This window comes from Blennius ocellaris (genome assembly GCF_963422515.1).
Source record: "Blennius ocellaris genome assembly, chromosome: 14".
Classification (NCBI taxonomy): Eukaryota; Metazoa; Chordata; class Actinopteri; order Blenniiformes; family Blenniidae; genus Blennius; species Blennius ocellaris.
The window spans coordinates 17,296,137-17,316,371 of record NC_137663.1 but is presented as its reverse complement, the minus strand read 5'-3'; the positions used below and the strand labels follow the sequence as shown (position 1 = coordinate 17,316,371).

General features: G+C 42.9%; 1 protein-coding gene across 3 annotated transcripts; it reads right to left on the bottom strand.

Moving 5' to 3' along the window:
• Positions 1-1,595: 1,595 nt before the first annotated feature.
• On the bottom strand, positions 1,596-18,929 carry fgf13b (fibroblast growth factor 13b; the record flags this gene model as incomplete). Of its 3 annotated transcripts, none has more annotated exons than XM_080509512.1 (5): positions 1,596-1,735; positions 4,782-4,980; positions 6,320-6,423; positions 9,039-9,149; positions 18,881-18,929. In XM_080509512.1, 5 exons carry the CDS (start codon positions 18,927-18,929, stop codon positions 1,596-1,598), a joined length of 603 nt encoding a protein of 200 aa, XP_080365638.1. The 3 variants fall into 3 exon arrangements, with proteins under 3 accessions (XP_080365638.1, XP_080365639.1, XP_080365637.1); XM_080509513.1 differs by lacking the exon at positions 18,881-18,929 and adding an exon at positions 14,021-14,051; XM_080509511.1 differs by lacking the exon at positions 18,881-18,929 and adding an exon at positions 9,731-9,932.
• Positions 18,930-20,235: the final 1,306 nt, after the last annotated feature.

Below are 20,235 nucleotides of genomic sequence, written 5' to 3'. Positions count from 1 at the left end.
AAGCAATCTATGTTTGCGTTTTCTGTTGTTTCCACCCAGAGTCCCAAAAGCATGTGCTTGAAGGAAATTGGTGACTTTAAATTGCTCAATCTGAATGTGTGCATTTACCCTGGTTTGCCTTGGTAAATTATAATTAACTTAAAAGCTAAAAATATGGGCGTTAGTATGGTGAAGTTTAAAAAAAGAAAGACAAACCAGTCAGTTAGCTTCTTTAGAAATAGTTTATTTAGTGCATTTCTAGTTTGTCCACAGCAGGAACCAAAATATTAAGTTAATCTGTGCTCCCATTGGTTCACCAAAGTTCTGGCCCAACACCATTGGTCCACTCATGTTCTGGTGCAATACTATTGGTCCAGTAGTGTTCAAACACCCTCACATTGGTTCACTAGTGTTCTGGTATGACACTATTGGCTCACTAGTGTTCTCTTTAGGTCAGGAACACGTAAGACCGGGGTGGGGGGGAGGGGGGACCTTCGGCATGCTGCTACTGAGCAGAGGTCCACAAGCTTCCATGCAACAACAAACAAACAAACAGCAAGGGGCCAACAACAACAAACAGAAAGATAAACAACAGCATTGCTTGTAAGAAGTAAGCATGGAAGCATATACAGTAAACCTTATATTAACCTGCTAAAGCCCTCAGGAGGTTTGTCTGATATACAACAGATCTTAAAAAGGTAAAATCCCCCCCAGACACGTGTGTGCGCGCGTGCGCACACACACACACACACACACACACACACACACACACACACACACACACACACACACACACACACACACACACACACACACACACACACACAGGCACACACACACACACGCACGCACGCACAGGCACACCTGCATGCAAACAAATGATCGGTCCTCATAAGTGTACAAGGAATTACGTTCGTCATTTTTAAAAATATGACTTAACCCCATGAGCTCTGTGTAAACATAGCGTATCGTAGAGTAGATAAAGACTTGCTCCCGTCCTTTGTAACCCTCTGGCACTTCCCACCACTCGCCTGCTTCATAGCGATAACCTAATTGGTTAACACTTGGACTCTTTGGTTCTCTTTAACAGTCTGTAAATCTGACTGCGTGACTGACTGCTTGATTCCCACCTCCCTCCCTCTCTCTCTTTCTCTCTTTTCTCTCTCCTCCTCGCTCGTTCTGTCTCGTTACGATACAGCAGGAAGAGTGGTCAAAGGGAAGAGATTCACAGGTCCTGTCCCTCTGCAGACCCGAGCAGCAGAGCCAGACAGATTGATTGTCCTTGATTTATTTACATACACAGTCAGTCACAGTGGGCTCCGTTAAGTGGAAGAACACATTCCCCGTCTTCCTTCGTTACATCCGCGCCTTGTTCCAAACCCCTCACCAGCCTGAAGTGTGGGCATGTGGGCCTGAGATCTGTGAGTGTGAGTGGGTGTGTGTACGTGTGTATGTGTGTGTGTGTGTGTGTGTGTGTGTGTGTGTGTGTGTGTGTGTGTGTGTGTGTGTGTGTGTGTGTGTGTGTGTGTATATGCGTGCAGTGTCTGTGTAAGTGTATGTGTGCCCTTGTCTGCGTGTGTGTGTGTGTGTATGTGTGTGTGTGAGGAGTCGGGGGGCTAGGATAAGTCATTGTTGCTGGGTGACTTCCCTCCACCGTTGAGTAGAGCCGAAGCGCTGCGACTCTTGGTCGGCGTGCCGCTGCCTGAACGTGAGAGTTCTGTCAAGTCGTGGAGTGAAGGCTCCCTGTACATGGCCACTGGAAAACACATCACATGAATCATTAAGTCAAGACATCATCACTCTAATTTGATTGCTCGGTCTTGTCAAGAGCCTCATTATTTCTATGCCCTGATTTCATCATCAGGCAGGAATTCACACAGGTAAGTAAATAGCTATCTGTAGCCGCTTGCAGATAACTATTGATTTTGCATTTCTGTCTTTAAATCCACAACTGACAACAAAAGTCGACTGTTGCTGTTGCAAGTTGCCCAACTCCACACTGAGCACATAACGGAGCAACATTAGCATATATTTGCGACCATCTGATGAATTTTAGTCCATTGCTTCCCCCACTCCCAGATTTGTTGTGCTCCTCACCAATGCCTTAGGGAAATATCTGACTCTCTAGCCCATTTTGCCTACCGTTTGTAGCCGGCTGGCTGGTGTGTGGTGGGATTTTAGAGCTATTTTATTGAAAATCAATCCCCTTTTTGCATCATGAAGTGGTAAGAGTCAAACTCGGAGGTGTGCAAGTCTGGTCCTGGAGGGTCTGCAATATTTTCCTGCTTCGTCACGTTTGAATATAATGAATGTGTCATCATGGAGAAAGGCCGATAACGAGCCACTCATTATAGTCAGTCATGTTCAAGCAGGGACACACGGAAACCACAGAGGGCGGCGGCCCCACAGGAACAGGAATGTTCACCTTTCGGTCAAACCAAATAATCGAGGTGGAGGTTTATAAAAACACAAAACAGAAAAGCGACAAGCTGACAGATGTTAAACTGCCCTGAAAAGCCACAACAAAAATTGGGTGATAAATCTTTCATGGTTTTATTGCCCCCAGCATGGCTTTCCAATACGTGATGTCATTTAATCCATTCTTAATTTTGATATATTGATTACTCCCCTCTTGTTTTTCTTATTACTTCCTCTTCATCTTCAAATATACAGTTTAAAGGCAACGACAAAGCAGATACAATAATCCCTGAAGTCCTATTCTCTAGTGGGCCACTATTATACGTTTATTTTACAATCTACTTTAATATATATGGCCAATAGTTCACAATTGATTGGGTATTTATGGGTTTGGCTTAGCAGGTTGACGTGTAGGTCTATAATGGATAAGAGCAAGTGAAGGATTTCACACGGGGCTGCCAACTCTCACACACTGATGACAAGGCTGTATCAATACACAATACCACAGTATCTGTTATATTGTCAAGCGGCAGTTTTAAATTTAATGCTTCAAAAATGATTTGCCTTATTGAGAGTCCCAAAGAAAAACTGTTGATTACAGATTAAACACGATGTGAACGCTTTTTATTTTGGCATTCCTTATTTATTGCCAACAACTATGTTACTTCTAGTTCACGAGTTATTGTGTCAGGTGTGTCAGCTTGTTAAATATCTATATAGGTTAACTATATTACACTTGCAAATGTAAATAACATTGAGCAGCGGTCACTGTGTCTTAATACATTTATAGGTAAATGAGACACGAGGTCACCTAACGAACCCCTCAACTTCCATGTGTTGTCCCACACAGGAGGTTTTTTTTTGTTTTTTTCCTGGGTCTCATTGAAGGCAGTGAGTTTGGAAATGCCAGACTGTAGGTTTGAATCCCACTAGGCGACCAGTTCTGACATATGCTGAACCTCGCTAGCACCTGTGATCCACGTCAGTCATTTGGTTTGACAGTTGAAAGAAACACTGATGCAAGAGATACTAACTCCTGAAGTCTGCTTTATGTAATTTCATGATATTCCAAATATTTTATTTACACTCCACATTTTACTTCCTTGTCTCTTTTCTAACTTGTCCACGATACCTCGATTATTGTATCATTACTTAAGCGGTCTCATTATCTCAGAAATGTATTTTTTAAAATGGGAAATTCTTGCTAAAATTCTCTAAATTGCAGCAAATCAACTGGGATTTTACTAAACTAGGATGCATGAAGGACCTCAAATGGGTCAGCACAACTGGAACTACACGATATATTGCAAAGTAGGGTGCAATATACATATCGCAAAACACTGGCTGTACTGCTTAACATTATGTTTCCGTGCACTGTGCCTTCATTATCTGCAAATTCAAAATGAAAGAATTTCAAATATGAAAGAAAAGTCCAGTTGATTGCAATCAGTTCACAAAGATCGTGCGATTAACTCATTTTTAATAAATGACCCGATGAGTGGGTCGAATTATTTCAGACCTGGTGGCTACAGGACAGAAGTCAGAAGAAAAAAGTACAAAACAGAGTATATTAAAAATATATATTTCTTTCTAAAAAGCTTCTGGTGGGAACTGCAGACAAGCATGTGATGAATAATTAAAAAAAAAAAGAAAAAAAAGAGTCCAGTAACAGCTGGTGTAAATTAAGGTCAAGAGAAAGAGCGCTGTTATTTTTAAGAACAAATCTCAAAGCACAAAGACATTAACACTGCTAACATTAACACATAAGTGTTTGTATTTATCGAAAGTATCGTGATCACAACCACTCGACAGCATTATTTCATGTGGCATGTTCAGGCCTCGTCAGTACGTCGTGTTTTTCTTTGTCAGTGGAGTGAAATCCCACTTTGGATTCATTGCGATGTTAGAAAACGTCTCCACACAGTCATCAGTGTGTGTGACAGTTGAGGCCTCTGTGGCTCGATCCATTCACTCACACCATCCAGATCTGAAAGTGCTTTCATGGTGCTTATTTGTTCTGTGCTTTCAGACTGTGTTACCGGCCTTTGTGTGGATTTGTTATTACAGGCTGGCTTAAGCTCCTCGGGATGCCTGACAGTCACAGAAATCAGCTTGTACATCACTGGAGTTTTGATCTTTCTTTCTTTTCTTTTTTTTTTTCCTCTCTGTGAAAGTAATAATTCAGAGTGGCAGTGAAAAATCAAAGCGGCTGGCAAAGACGTGGTAAACTAGTAATAATAGTAAACTTGGGGAGGGCTCAAGGTGACATGAATTAAACTGGATCGCTGTGATTTCCCATTTACAGTTTTTAAATAGGGATTTCAAAGGAAATACACAACTGAGACAATTGCTAAATATCTGTCACAACCTGGAGCTGGCCCTACCTTTGAGTGGTTTCGGTATGAAGTGTGCGGCGGCCTTGTTCTTCTTGACGTGGTTCCCCTTCATGATCCCCCCCTCCTTGTTGAGTCCCAGGTACCAGGCCCGGCCTGAAGCCTGCTGCCGGTACAGCATGGAGGAGTAGGTGACATAGTAGTTCTCAAACACCGACTCCTTGAATTTACACTCCGGGGTGAAATGTTCCTGAAGGAGAGGGGAAGACACATTTTCAAACAAATTACAAAAGAAAGCCGATGGCGAGGTGATTAAGTGGCGATGGAGTGGTTGAGGCATGAGCTGCAGGAGTGGAGTCACTGAAGGTTTGAGTTTGCAATGGCAACTCCGTTAACTAGCACTCCATCATTCCTCCCTATCAGAGTGTTCGCCCATCAGTTTGGTCACCTCTGTGATTCATTATCTCGGCCTGGCCGTACTCTCACAGAACAAACTGCACCAACTTAGGACAGCTGACATTTGCATTTCCTTATTCCTGGATCTCCATAGCAACCGGCTACTCCCTTGAATACCAACCAGCCCACTGAGAGAAAGATGGTGCCCAGGTTGCCGGGGGAGACGGAAAGATACAGAAAAGATGCTTTTTTTTTTTTCTATCCTTCACTCGTATGTTGCGCATGGGTTTTGATTAAGTTTGTGGATACAACGATCGTTGCATAGATAAATTAAGGAAACACCGAGCAGAGAGCTTTAATATGTATGTGTTCACAAATACTGTGATTACATTGTGTATGTAATATCAAGAGCGAAGATGGAACTAGTGATATCAGCGTTATGACTGCGGCCAGCCACCTCAGAATAACAACACGAGGTATTCAGGTCTGGGCACGATGTACCAGATATTGTTGTGGTATACGTGCCTGCACAGGCGTAGCAGCATGGCTGTTATTACATCAAAGTGTGCAGCATTTTTCCATTTCCTCTGTGTTAGTTCTCATCTCACAGCTTTGTTTAGATTGCGTGGTATTTTTGTTGATTCTTTTTTTTGGTTTTTTTTTTTTTGATATCGCTTCCACACCACCCACTGTCGATACCAGAGAGCTAAAGTGAGGCACTTTATGCACTACGCCGCAGCCAACACTACCTTGTGACCTGTCTGATAAACTGTATGCACAACGGTAGAGATACGTATATATGTGTACCTCTAATTGGAAAGGCATGAAAGAAAAAAAAAACAATCCAGGAGCTGCGTGTTATTAGTGGACACAAACTAATCTCACAATCAAAGGATGATTGAAAGGAGATAAAGAGAAAGAGGCTGGGAGATGATCTGAAATCAATCCTGAGAAGTCACACAATCAGGAGACCGATGGGAGCGGCTCAGACGCTGGATTATAACAGCCTGACTCACAAGGCAATGCTATAGTTAAAGTATTGATGTGATGATACGATGATAATAGGAATGCTCACATTCAAAAGTTCTGGTTTATTACTCAACCTGACCTACAGTAGAGAGTTTAGCCTCGAGTGATGATGATGATGATGATGATGGTGGTTGTGATTATGGCTTGTGCCCGTGGCGACCTACAGAGGTGTAGAGAAAGCCTTCGTTGTTCATTGCCAGGTAAAGTTTGGTCTGCACACCCTGGATGGCCACCACACGAAGCCCCACTGGGATCAGGTTGAACACAGCTACGTACGTGCAAGCGCGCACACACACACACACACACACACACACACACACACACACACACACACACACACACACACACACACACACACACACACACACACAGAGCCACGCACAACAAACACATTAGCGCACCGAGCAAACAGACGAGCATTCACACAGTTAGGGAGAGAAAGGGAAACAGAGAAAAATCCTCATCAATATCAATGACATGATGACACCTCCATTTTGCCACAGAGTAGCTATTTCAGAAGGTCAGTCAGGCGCTCAGGAGGCTGAATTACACCAATTTAGCTCCCAGTATTAAGCGTGGGATGAAAAGGGCAAGAATTATCAAAAGACGTGCAGCAAAGCGAGGCTTGGTAAACATTTGGTTGTAGAGCAAGGACACATTTCAACAGGAAAACATTCAACAGGGCTTACAGCTACTGCCACGATGACACAAATGAAAATGTTCCCATTGAAGTTGCAATTAATGAGCAATTTCATTATCAACTAAAATGTCGGCTATTTTTCCAGCTCGATCACTTTGCCTGTGAAATGTCAGTAGCTAGTGAGAAGTGCCCATTACAATTTAACACACAGTAAATCATGCCTTCAAGTGTCATTTAATTTTTTTAATAATAGCTCAAAACTCATAAATGTTCACTTTACGGGCACATAGATCAGAGAGAAACGGATAATCTTGGGGTTTACAAACTGTAACGAGAAGAACATCTTCATTCTCACACTCATTAATTTGCCTGCTCAGTTTATGTCAAAATCAATTGAAAATGCAAACAGGTAATCAGATTCCAGGACAATAATTTAAAGGTGCTTTCCCACAAGATCATTTTAAAATTTGGCGAATTGGCCCCATATATTTGAATTCATCATTTGAATCTGAGTTCGCTGAAACTTAACAAAAACAGTAGCTGAATTGACAAATTCATCATTCCTTGAAAACCTTAATGAGAAAGTTATTCCAGCGTGCAGAGCAAAGTGAGCATTGCCAGACTGCAAGCTTCAAGTGTGTCTGACTATTTTTCCAATATGATTTATTTCTTTACGGTTCCCAAGCCACAATGTCAATATTGTTCAAATGCAAATATTCTGAGATGTTAAATGAACATACAATCTACTGTGGCAAAATGTAAAGACCGAATGTGACTTAAATGTAAACTAATTTTCTCCTCCTAACATATAAATGACAGAAGCGTTATTTATATGTTTTTACAGTATTCTGGGACATAATTATTCCTGGCAGTTTGACGAGCCCAGCCTTCCTTTAATTATAATAATTTAACCAGCCATGTTCTTAATAATGACTGTGGTTATATGAAGATGTGGATTACATGGATTAGCCAAACCCAAGTCACGCGTGACTCATTTTATGTGGGTAGGCGTTAACATCATGTATACGTCGTGTAATCGTCTAATTAAAGAACAGTCTGTCTTTGTGGTCCTGTCCTTCTCTCTGTACACTGGTGGCCTCCGGAGTAGCAGAGATTGATATGAGACAGCGACTCTGCACATGAAGTCGAGGGATTGGCGTCTGGACCTCAGCAACACAACTGAATTAGCTGTATCAATCACACATTGGAGGCTGTGTGAGGAAGAGCGAGAACGAGATAGAGGAGGCGAAAAAGGATCTGTTCACAGGTTCAGCCCCGTCCATTTTTTTTCCCTCCTCTCTGGGCTCTGAAGATTGCCGGGTGTCTTATGCTGCATTTAATCAATTTCTTTAACAAGGGGACATTTAAATGAGATAGATTGCCATGTTGTCAGATGACATTTGGAGGGAAAGCCTGTACGTCTTACTAATTAAATGAACACTTGACATGTTGCGAAGAGACAGATTGAATTACAATTCCCACATCAGACAGATTTCCATTGGAGAGACGTTTATCATTAAATTGGATTCAAGCAAGTTTGGACGTTAACTGCAAAGTGGAATTGTGGGAATTGAATTAAATCACCTCTTGTTAATCACCCATTAAAGCTTCAGTATGTTTCAATGTTCTATTGTAGCATGAAGTATTTAAATACTGTACTATACATGTTTTAAATTCCTTTAACCTTTTTATCAAGCAAGAAATAATATTTAGTAACTTTTGCATATCTTCCTTTTTTTCTAAACTGATAATTATAAAAACCCACTTTGCGCTTGAGTTGTATCAAATAACACTTTTATGGTGGGACTCAATAGTGTATAGGCAATCTATTGATTATATTTTAAGATTGTTTTTACGATGGTGATATATGGGTCGGTTTAATTTCAACAGATTTGAACATGTCCAAATGGCCCATCAGGGAGTTTTTGCACTTTAAACTTCCTCAAATCACTCTGTGTCTGACATTTTCAATCTGAAAGTCTTTCCAGGAGTGTCCTATAATGGGTTAAAGCTGTGATGGGAATGGTTGCTTCAACTTGTTGAAATGCTGCAGGTCATCATTTTTTCACAGTTTTCTTAATCAATGACTGAAGAAAACACCTGGCAGTTTAATCAATGATGAAAAAACTCAGTTGCCGCTGCAAGGTTTTCCTTTTGCAAGGAAGCAAGATCAATTCAAATATTGAAAAATTGAGCCCCTCAAATGCTTTTTATGGATCCCCACAGACGAGAGTCAGACTCACCGTATGTGCTGTCTTCGTCCTTGGTTCCATCGATGGTGCCATCGGGCTGCATCTGCAGCTGGAAGCCTTGGCGACTGGATAGCCTGGTCACAATGCCCTTTAACTGGGGCTCTGAGGCGAGAGCAGAGCAGAAAAGACACTTTAAAACTGCATTCACTCCTCATTGCCATCATGTGATCCCATGCATCAAAACCCAGAAAGTCTCCGGGAAGTCGGAAGTGTCAAAGAAGGAAGAGGCTGTTTATACTTTTCCAGTCACTGGGGCTTGAGGGCCCATTTTAGATCTCTGACCCCCTCAACACTGTGGCACACATTAACACCATATAATGACTGACATGTACCAAAATAGATATAAATAAATACAATGCAGCTCTCCTTTATTCAGGATCCTCGTTTTATTTCTCTTTAGTGATCACATACATGCTGATGACACTTTGGGATGACAAAGTTATTTACATGAGATGTTTGTGGTGTCATGCAACAGGATTGATGTGAGAGCCCGAGCCAGGAGGAGGAGAGCTGGCTGTCCACGGGGGTGACAGATGAAGTGAGGAACCTGCCCAGTGGTGGTGGTGATGATGATGATGATGATGGTGGTGGGGGGGGGGGAATGGTGTTTGGAAGGTGAAGATGCTTTGAGATGATGGTGCTTTCCTAAAAAAAAAAAAAAAAAGAAAGAAAAGCTCTCAGACCTGGCGGTCGCCTTCTCTTCCGTTTCTTCCTCGAGCCAAACAATTTAACACGCGAGAACACGTTCAGCTTGCTCGGTTTCTCGTTGGTGCCTTTGCTGTTGCTCGGACTGCCGCTGCCGCGACATGCGTTCGCCTTCTCGCGCTCCCTCGCCTGCCGCTTCTGGCGGATCAGGGAGCTGGCGATCGCCGCTGCCCGGGACATGTTCCCCCCCGGCGGAGCGGAAAGAGCCTGTGCGTCCCGGTTGGAGAGCGGGGCTGTTCGCGGACAAGGCGGTGTGGAGGGGTGTGAGTGTGGGGTTGGGGGGGTGGGGTGCGGGGAAGGGGTCTACACCACCCACGGCTCAGTTCTCATCGCGCACCGGCCGCCGCAGTCTCGCAGATATCCGTGAATTTAACACGCGCCCAGCATCCTCCTCCATCGGTGCGTCCGGGCGCTTCATGGAAGTCGTTAAAACAAGTCCAGCAGCGTGTCAGAGGACCGAGCCTGTAACGACGCCACCTCACAGCCCAGCCACCCCACCTCCCCCCTCCCGCCCCAAAAGAACGGGGTCTGAGTGGCAAAAACTGTCGAATCCCCCTCCTCCTCCTTCAAGTGGTTCTCCTGACTGTCCCGAGAGTGCGTGGATGCGCGAGGAGTCGGCCCGGGTCCAAGTGGCCAATCAACAGCTCCTGAACCGGTGCGCTCGGCAGCGGGGCTTGTTGTTGAAGATGACTGCAGCTGCTTCTTCCTCCTCTGCTGCTGCTGCTGCTGCTGCTCTGCGCCGCTCCCCCGGCGATGCTCCGCTTCTCGACGCCGTCCGTGACAGAAATGCAGCAACCGGGATGTTTGTCAATGAAACAGTTTTCCGCTCGTTCTGTGGGAAAGGGCTCATGATGCAGCCGTGCCGTTCATAAAACTGCTGCAGCCCTGCCCGCCCCGTGGAAGAGCAGCGGTGCGTGTGTGTGTGTGTGTGTGTGTGTGTGTGTGTGTGTGTGTGTGTGTGTGTGTGTGTGTGTGTGTGTGTGTGTGTGTGTGTGTGTGTGTGTGTGTGTGTGTGTGTGTGTGTGTGTGTGTGTGGAGGGCGGTGGGGTGAAGTTGCTGGGGGGGTGGAGAAGGGGTTGAAGGGGACACCTGTAGCCCTGCGCCCCACGTGGCATGATATTTACATGTTCCACTGAATACTGATGTGATGATGATAAGCAGGCAGACTGGGGGAGAAAGAGAGGATGGGAAAGGAGGGAGGTGTGTGTGTGTGTGTGTGTGTGTGTGGGGGGGGGTAATATATAATATATAAGAGGAGGAGTGAGGGAAAATAAACAGAATAATAAGAGGGGTTAGATGGAACAGACAGGTGAGTGAATGGGAGGAGGAATAATGAAAAGAGGGGGGTGGAGAAGAGGAAAATTAGATATTGAGTGTGCCTGTGAGAGTGTGTGCAAGAGAGAGTGAGAGAGAGAGAGAGAGAGGAAGATAGAGAGCAGGGAGAAGAAAAGCTTGTGGGAAATGGATTGGAAAAGAGAATGATGAATGAAGGAGAAGGACAAATTTTCAAAGAGGGAAATCGGCAGGAGAGAGATGGTGTGTCGGTGTGTGAGTGAGGGAGGAAAGGCTGGAGAATGAAGACTGAGACTAAAGGAAAACATGCAAGGAAGCATTAGTAAAATATGACGGAGACATATAGAAATCAATGAAGCAAAGGGAAAGGATTAGCAGAGAGGGGGACCTGATGAGTGTGTGTGTGAGAGAGAGAGAGAGGGGAGAAAGGAGGGGCTCTCATCTTATTTTGGTGCAGAGGTTCACCACTGCCGAAAGGCTGCAGCGTGTACGAAGGAACAACAGAGCTTCTGTAGGTGAGCCGTGTCCTTTTCTAGATGTTCCCTTTGCATTTGCGCAGGAGCAGAGGCACATACAGCCAAGCAATCATCCACTCTATGCATGTGGGCTGGCTACAGGCAACCCCCCCCCCTCCCAGGAAAACAGATGCACAGCTGTCAGAGCCAGATTCAGCTGCAATGGCGCATGGCAACTGCAACTCCAACTGGTACAGAAGAAGAAGAGGGAGAAGAAGAAGAAGAGGATGAGGATGAGGAGGCAGCGGACACACTCGCAGCGGAGGTCGAAAGGCATGTGGCACCTGGCGCCGAACAGCGGGCAGAGTCTGAGCGTGCTGTTCTCCAGTGGAAAAGATAGTGAAAATCGATGGCTGGAGAACAAGAGGATGTGGTGAGCAGTTACATGACTGAGGAGGAGGCAAACTCAGGAAAGCTGCAGCCCACTGTGAGAATAAGGCAAGTGGGTGGGGAGAAAGTGATGGACTGTGGACACACACAGAGGTCAGGACCTGGTCATGGAAGTGGAGTCATGAGGGAATTGAAGTCACGCCAGTGGCCTTCTGGTTAGGTAAGACCCTTGTATATGTACAAATAGACATAGCTCTGGATGTGAGTGTGCTGTTCAACCCACATTCCCTGAGACCACACACTAGCCATCAAGGATTCCATAACCGACCTGTAGTGTCACCTTTAACATCAAAATAGAAAAGCAACCACGTGGGTAAGGTAACGGCACAAGCAAACAAACGACTGAGAGTGAAGTCGAGCTCCTCATCTTTATTTCATGTTTCAGATTCCTGCTTCAAACTCACTCCTGACACGTGCCTTTTAAAAGCAGCTGCCACACAAAGTGAGAGCACAAATCAGATGCAAGGTGATGCTGGGGAACAATAAGTCAAACTTTCTGCCTGGAGCTGCCACAAGAACGGATTTAAATGTTCGAGGAAGCAAGCAAATCAATAAGTTACTAAATAGGAAAGCAATCAATCAAACCAGCAGCCAAATAACATGGGGTTGGGGAGGGGGGTGGGGGGATTAGTAATGAATTTGTTTCTAATATTAGAACACATCTCCTTTTTAAATAGACTCAAAATGATTGCATTCAATATGCCATATCTTAGTTATAAAATTAGACTATATAGCCTAAATGAATGCGATCAACCTATCATACGTGCTATGGCAGAAAAAGTACAACAGTGCAGTCAAGAGCAGACATACAGTATTGCAATGGAGAGGTTATGGCTTGATCTATAAAAACGTAGAGATATACAATTAACCATTCGGTTTATGGGATTGACACAACCGCTAATGGTTTTATTATCATATAGTTTCCCTATATGATGTATCGAAGGGGGAAATTTGTCTGTGACTTCTATGAATGGGGATCCAGCACAAGTAGTAATGATTTGTTGAGACTGGCCCTCTAAAAGGGAGCAACCTAATAGACTGTCTCAATAGAGCATATAGAAATATGAGCGCGATTATCAGTGCAACCAAAAACTAAAGAATAAACGGCATTTTACACGGAAAATTAACAGCATGCGCCACTGAGGCCTTCAGTTAAACTTAAACCTCCACTTTATGCATATTTACATTTAAAAAAAGAAAAGAAAAGAAAAAACTACTACACTTGCATTTGAATTGTATTTCAGAATGTTTTGGCTGACATAACATTTTTCAATGCATTTTGGGTAATCTTGTTTTGGCGGAGTACATTGGAGCAAGCTGTGCAGGTCGACATGGACGTTGGTAGTAAAAGGATTAGTGTGAGAGCACAGTGCTGAGACTGATTCAGGGTGTCTGAAGAGGTTTGTATTATGTTGGGTCAATAAAACCTCAAATCTATGGCTTACAAGATAACACCAGGGTGTTGATTTATTTTTATTTATTTTTTGTATTACTTCTATTTGGTTATTCCAAGTTGAAGTTGTAAAATGTTCTTCATCCCTGGAACCTTGCATCGATGTAAATATGAATGTATTCTTGAAGTTGCAAAGCTGACACTGCAAGGTGGTGTATAATGAATGTATTGAGTTAAAAGGAGACCAGCTTGTAAAGGAGCTGTTTCGGTTGGAGCTGTCCTCTCCAACTGGGCGCGTCCTGCGCTGTTTTCAGCACCACGGACAGAGCTTCAAGTTCCAGATGAGTTGCAAACACACATTCCATGCAAATACTCTTTCAAAACATCCTAAAATAATTGAAAGGTCGACATTTACACCAAATCTAAACTAATTAAGTAGCTTTGACACTATTTTCCAACAGGAAAATAGCATTGTAGTGGCGACTTTAAAGACTTTGAAGGCACGTTCCCCAATGTTATCCAACCTGCAGCTTGAAATTATTGGCTCTTCTTTTGGATTTTGAAACAAGACGTGCCCAAAAGCACAATAGAAGTGCGCAAACACGACCGCAGCCAGTCTTTTGCGCACAGTGTGGGTGATATTAGAGTTGAGTGCCTCTCTTTGAGTTCGGTCCTACCTGAAGTCGATCGACGGAGAGGGAAACTCATGCTGCGCCCGTGGAGCTCCGGAGCCGTGTGCGCACGGCGATTTCTACTTCCTGCTCCACCAAAAGGGGACGAATTACTGAAGTTCAAGCCGGAGAATCCTCCACGGCATTGGATCCATTAAGGCCGCGCACATGGCGTTGACGGGAGATCATTACAGAACATTAGAGGCCATTAAGCCGTTGGAACCGGTCATTAATGATTCATCTCGAGGCCCGCTGATCTGGCACAATAAGTGCGCGAGGGAGCCAGCAGGCCTCTCTCAAATAGAAGGATCTATCAAGGAAACTGTGCAGGTTTTCTCATAGTATTTCTGAGTGAGATCAGAGTGAAAACCGAGGCCCTCCTGCGCCAAGCAGACACCCATTTACTGCATCGGTAAGCACATTGTAACGACCTCCCAATCACCTCCAAACTTACACTATGTTTACCCGCGCCACAAAAAAAAAAAAATCTGTTACCTCTAAGTTCCAAGAGGCTCTTGAGACTCTCTTGTCAGTGTTACAATACTATGTTAATTGCCTTTTGTTGCCATTGAAAACTCATTTTCGCTCTCCAACTACTGTTTGCTTTCATCCTCAGCTAAACGTGAATATAATGAAGAATCTTGAATAATTAGTCTGCAAAAATGGCTAAAACCCATGTTAGTCTCTTGGGCCCCCGAAGCCATGACAGTAATTATGTTTCACCGCCACTATCTGGAAGCAGACTCATCACTGCTGAAGTTGAAACTCACTGCATAAACTGAGATAACATGCACACAATAAATAAATAATAATAATAATGATAATAAAAACAAAACATGGGATTGCAGTTTGCCATGAAATTGAGCTGGACTTCCGTATAATGATAGGTGCCTTTAATATTTTGCCAATCAAGTTAACACAAAAGCTGAAGGATAATAGAAACAACTCTCGGCAAAACTGAATATTATTACTTTTGCAAATGCAAAATTTATGGCAGTGCTGTTGTACTGAATCCTATTTAGATTGTACAAATGGACCTAATGAAGTGGCCCTCAGAGTGTATATCAGGTTACTGGCTCATCAGAATAGGAAATTACTTAAAAAAAACCCACAACAATCCATAACAGACATAAATCTCAGATGGGATCGAACTGATGTTTTAATATCAGATTCAGTTCACCGCTCCCAAAACAATACACACACGCTCACCAATATATTTTAAATTCTATATTATCGACCATAAAAGTTGACTATGTAGAAAATGATAAGAGGTCAATCTTATTTGGTGGAACTCATGAAAAGTATGTGACCTGGATATTTATTGGAGCAAGATAATATTGTAGAAAACATTCAGGATACTCAGGATCACAAGTGTGTTTTAAGATAAACAAATACAAATGAATCATTTAAAATCACTCTAATTATCAGCCATTGTGAAACAGAAACACACACAAACACTCAAAAACACACAGATTTGGCCTCGCACAGCAGCTCACAGTTAGTCTGCAGCATCATAGCACAGTACAAAGTAAGCACTGCCAAGTTCAGTATTATGCACGGAGTCCATGCAGCCATCCTTAACTGGATATTATCAGCCCATTACTTTGTTGTTCTGTGATACTTCCTGTGAAGCAGCCAGTTAAAAACACATCCATATCGCTGTAATGTTACAAAACACAATGCAGAGTGTCCGCTGCTGCGGCATAGCCTGCACTACAGGAGATCATAAAAATTACTGAAGACAGTGAAGGATGTTCCTGGAAAACATGCAAACGCAGCACATTGAATAGAAAAGCTACCAGGGGGAGAAATATAACATCCTAACTACAATTTCCAGAGACTTGCTATAGGTCCTACTAGTTGTATGCCAAGGATTCCTGTGATGAAGAAACATACTGGTATTGAGTAGATGTGGAATAATAATAACAGAGTTAATAATAAAAAATATGTTCTCAGTCTTCCTTTATCCATCAATTCATTTCAGCTGAACATAAGTCCAATTTTAGGTTTGCACAAAGACACAATTTCCCAAAAAAACTCTTTCGCCTTGGCTTGAAATAGCAAACCACAAATATGCCAGCAGGTTTTGGCAAAGAGTCAGGGGCCATAAGCCTGGGCCGGTAGCCAGGGTTCAATTAGAAACCTATTAAAAAACCTTTTGCGGCTGTTACAAGTCTCCTCAGATTTTTCAAGGTCTGTTGTCATTCGCTGCGTATTCTCTGCAAGAAAGAACCACAAGATGGCGCCACATTATCAGATACCATGATTGAGAAAGCAAGTCCAAGAAGGGCGTGTGTGTGCGCGCGCGCGCGTGTGTAGGGACTCATGTCCTGGGATTGTGGACGTGTGCCCAAAAATGTAATTTCCAATTTCTAAGTCTAATCTCTTTTAAGGAACAGGATGTTAATGAGTTCATCTTGTACCTAAACTTAATCCTCCATTGTTTTATAGTATACTGAACAGAATAAGCTGACACGTGACCCTGTCGTCCAACTGAAATACAGAGAGCAGTACACTCTGAGGAGGTTTTAGTCAAACTTGTCTTGATGCATTTCAAGGACACTCCTACTTTTAGAGTTGTCTTTGTGGTGAATTGATCAATGTGTGAATGGCTCAGGCTGTAAATGAAATTCCTCAGTCGGATTTTTTGATCCACATCTGTTTCTTGATATTTATTTTCCATAAATGTAATCATTCTTTCTTTTCTTTTTTTGTCATTGAAGCTAATTCAGATTTGGGAGTTGAGCTCTTCTCGGCTGTTGCAATAAATGCCAGCTCACTTCAAGCCTGCTGAACATCGGGCTGATGCAGTGCGTTATAATATACAGGCTATATTAAACATCATATTTGTTCACTGGGCCTGTTTATGAGATGGTTGCAATGTACACACTGCATTGATGTGAACACAGCTGACTCAGAGAAAAAAAAGAATCTACTGTTATGGAGGTTCATTACACTGTACAGAGGTTGTTACAGCCTCTTGGAGGGCCTATCATCCTATAAATCATCGCCTCCTGTTTATTGGACAGTTTTCTTTCTGCCTTGTCTCTCTACCGATGTGTTTGCTTTGCATCTTTTACTGGAGCTTTATGAGGGAGGGTTACCGTAAATTAGGTTTACTACGTCACTGTCACCCATGGGGTTGTTTTTTTTTTCTTCCTTTTCAACCAGCCCCTAATGCTACAGTTCAATATCTGCTGACATTCAGATAAAAACTGGATGCTATTACAGTGAAGCCATTTGACATATCTCTGAATGTACTGACACACATGCTCTTTATTTATACCTCAATTACTCTTCGGAATGCTTAATCAAGTGTACAGTGTCTACAATCTGCATCCCAATTAAATGGTCCTATTCCTTCTATATGTATGGGGTAGAAGGGACCGCCTCAATCTTCTGCTTAGTTCAGTGTCTTCATCCAGCTCGGGATAAGAGTTGCGGAGGGCTGGAGCTCGTCCTCGCTCACTATGGGCTCATGCTGGAGAGCTTTAGTCCATCACAGTGTAACTGCCACAGTCACACACTTTCAGGGTAAAAAGTTAAAAAAAAAAAAAAAAAAAAAAAAGCATTATGCAGTGATCAGTGGCTGACAGGTGAGCAATTGTTGATGTTTGTTCCATATGCTGTTCATGACGTAAACCTCACAGGCAGCAGTGGGATTGAAAGTCCGACCTTCGTTTGACAAACTCACAACCTTAACTTTGTGGACGCCACTTCCCTTGAAAACAATGTCTGCCCTACATAATCCACCTGCAGCATCAAACCAAGGAAGGCCACAAATAGACAGGATAAATAACCGCAAACTAAACAAATGTAATGTTTTGTGTCTCCATCATGTGGAAGTTTTTACCACTCAGTATCCTACTGGTTTCACATCATAAGATGTGGTCCATTGAGTGTTTTTAAATTAGTTGGTGTGACAGTGAAGGCAGTGGAAGGGTCAGATGAAGGGAGATGATTCGCTGTGATCATTTGGTGTGAGCTATTACTGTAACTATTAATTACTTATGGAATTCAAAGAGGCCGAAGACAAAGCACTGGAGTAAATTGCAATAAACTCGCTTCATAATTTTACTATTGGAAAAAAAAAAATCAGTTAAAGTTGAATAAAAACAAAGCTCGATTCAGGTTTCAGGGAACAATTTATGGAATAGTGGTCATGGTATGTGAACAACTTTTCCGCATTTTAGTTGCAATTTGTGTTCTTCCGTGAGAGATTTCCCACTTTAACATATAAACACAGTTTTATTAGGAATCCACAGTTTTATGAATGAACACGAGCTTCACACACATTTCTCATGCAAGCTCGCGCTCATCTTGCGGGCAACTCCCTTTTTTGGTCTCCATGGCAATGATAGTTTCCCAGTTTCCATTGCGGTGTTAATCCCGTGTCGATTTTATTACCGTCTGGAGGGGAGGAATGAATGAATATGTGCGCGCGTTGGTGAAATTGCATCTGAGACCCAGAAACCTCTCTATTGGGGAAGTAATAACGTATTTCCCTGATTTTACAAGGTTGGACACATATTGGATAGTATTTCATCTTGAGCTCAATGTAATCAACTCCATGCGAGGCTCATGCAAAAACCCCGCACAGAGAAAACATGTAAGAGATAGAAAAGCGTGTTTGCATGTGCATATTGACTCGATGCACATTTCTGTCAGGTTTATTAAGGATGCTTTTAAACCCACATTGGAAGATAATGCCCTGTTCTGTCTCCTGGACCGAGAGAACAATGGAAATAAAGTAGCCAGCGTGCTGATCTCAGCATATTATTCACAAAGCGATATTTCCCCTTTTCTCTTTGCAATCGAGACCAAACGCGCACAATCAGTCTGCATTGTTCTCCTGATCTCACTCACCTTTGGTGGCATGGTCTTTATCCTCTTTGCTTTTCGTTTTTCCGCTCATGGAGCTCTTCGGCTGGTTGTTGAATCAAACTTCAAGTGACAGATGGAGGGTAGCAGCTCTACTTTTTCATTCTCCGGCAGATTTCTGTTTTTTTTTTTTTTTTTTTTCTTCTTCTTCTTCTTCTTCTTCTTCTTACTCCGTTCTTTCTCTCTCTCACAATCTGTATCTCCTCTTCTCAGTCCCCCGTCCTTTCTTCTCCAGTCTTTCTTTACCTCTGCGCTCCTCCGCTCAGTCCGCGTGTGCGTGTGAGATGTCGCCACTCACCCGCAGGAGCGCTCGCCCACGTGCATGCGCACAAACGGCACACGCGCGCGCGCACAGATAGAGAAAGAGAGACAAAGAAACAGAAGATGTGCATACGCAAGGCAACAAGACATGTGTATTTACAAAGCTGATTAATTCTGAGCAATGTATTGATTTTTTTTTTTCCTTCTCATTGAGACTGTTGGTTATGAAAGTGAGGGGTGGGGATTCCTGGGGAGTGCCAGTTGGTGACACAAAGGGGTCAAGGGATGCCTTTCCTCAGCGTGATTTATTTCCCTTTTGATCTCTTTTTTTGTAAAAAAAACAAAAAAAAACAAAAAGCCAAAGTGGAAGGTAAAACAAATAGATTCGGGCTATGCATGAAGTGATTGTGTTTGGGCCACGTTTGGATAATCTCCATGTACATGATTGGGTTCTCCAGGTTCCTCAGTCCAAAGAACACACATTTGATGTTAATCGGTGACTCTAAATTGCTCATATGTGTGATTGTCTGTTTCTCTGTTTGCCTTGTGATGGACTGGCATACATGGACTGTTTGTAGCAGCCCCCATCCATAGTCAGCAGGGCTTGACATCAGCACTGCAGTCTTCAATTGGATAAAAATGGTATAAGAAAGATGGATGATCTAATATCAGCTGCTCACTGCTCATTTTAGTGTACTTTTTTTTTTTAAGGGCAAATTTGAAAATGAAAGGATTCTTCACTGCAAAACCATGAGCGTAACTGGTGCAACAGATGCAAACTTTATTTGAAAACTATCTCTGATTAAAAACAATTTAGAAGCATCATAAGAAGACATGCGCAGTGAGAGCTGCAGAGGTTGTGAAAGGCGTACCATCAACCTCGTTCATTCATGGCGTCTCATTTTCAGCAGTGCGCTGAAGTTGTCCTCGTTACAGTTTAAGGGATGTAAATTTATAAGGGACCTGTAACCCCAAGAAGATTAAAGAAAAAAGTTTATCGAATGCAATTCAAGAGACAATAAGTGAATTTAAGAGAAAGATTTCTTTAATATTATCTCACAAGAGGTGGTAGCCAAACA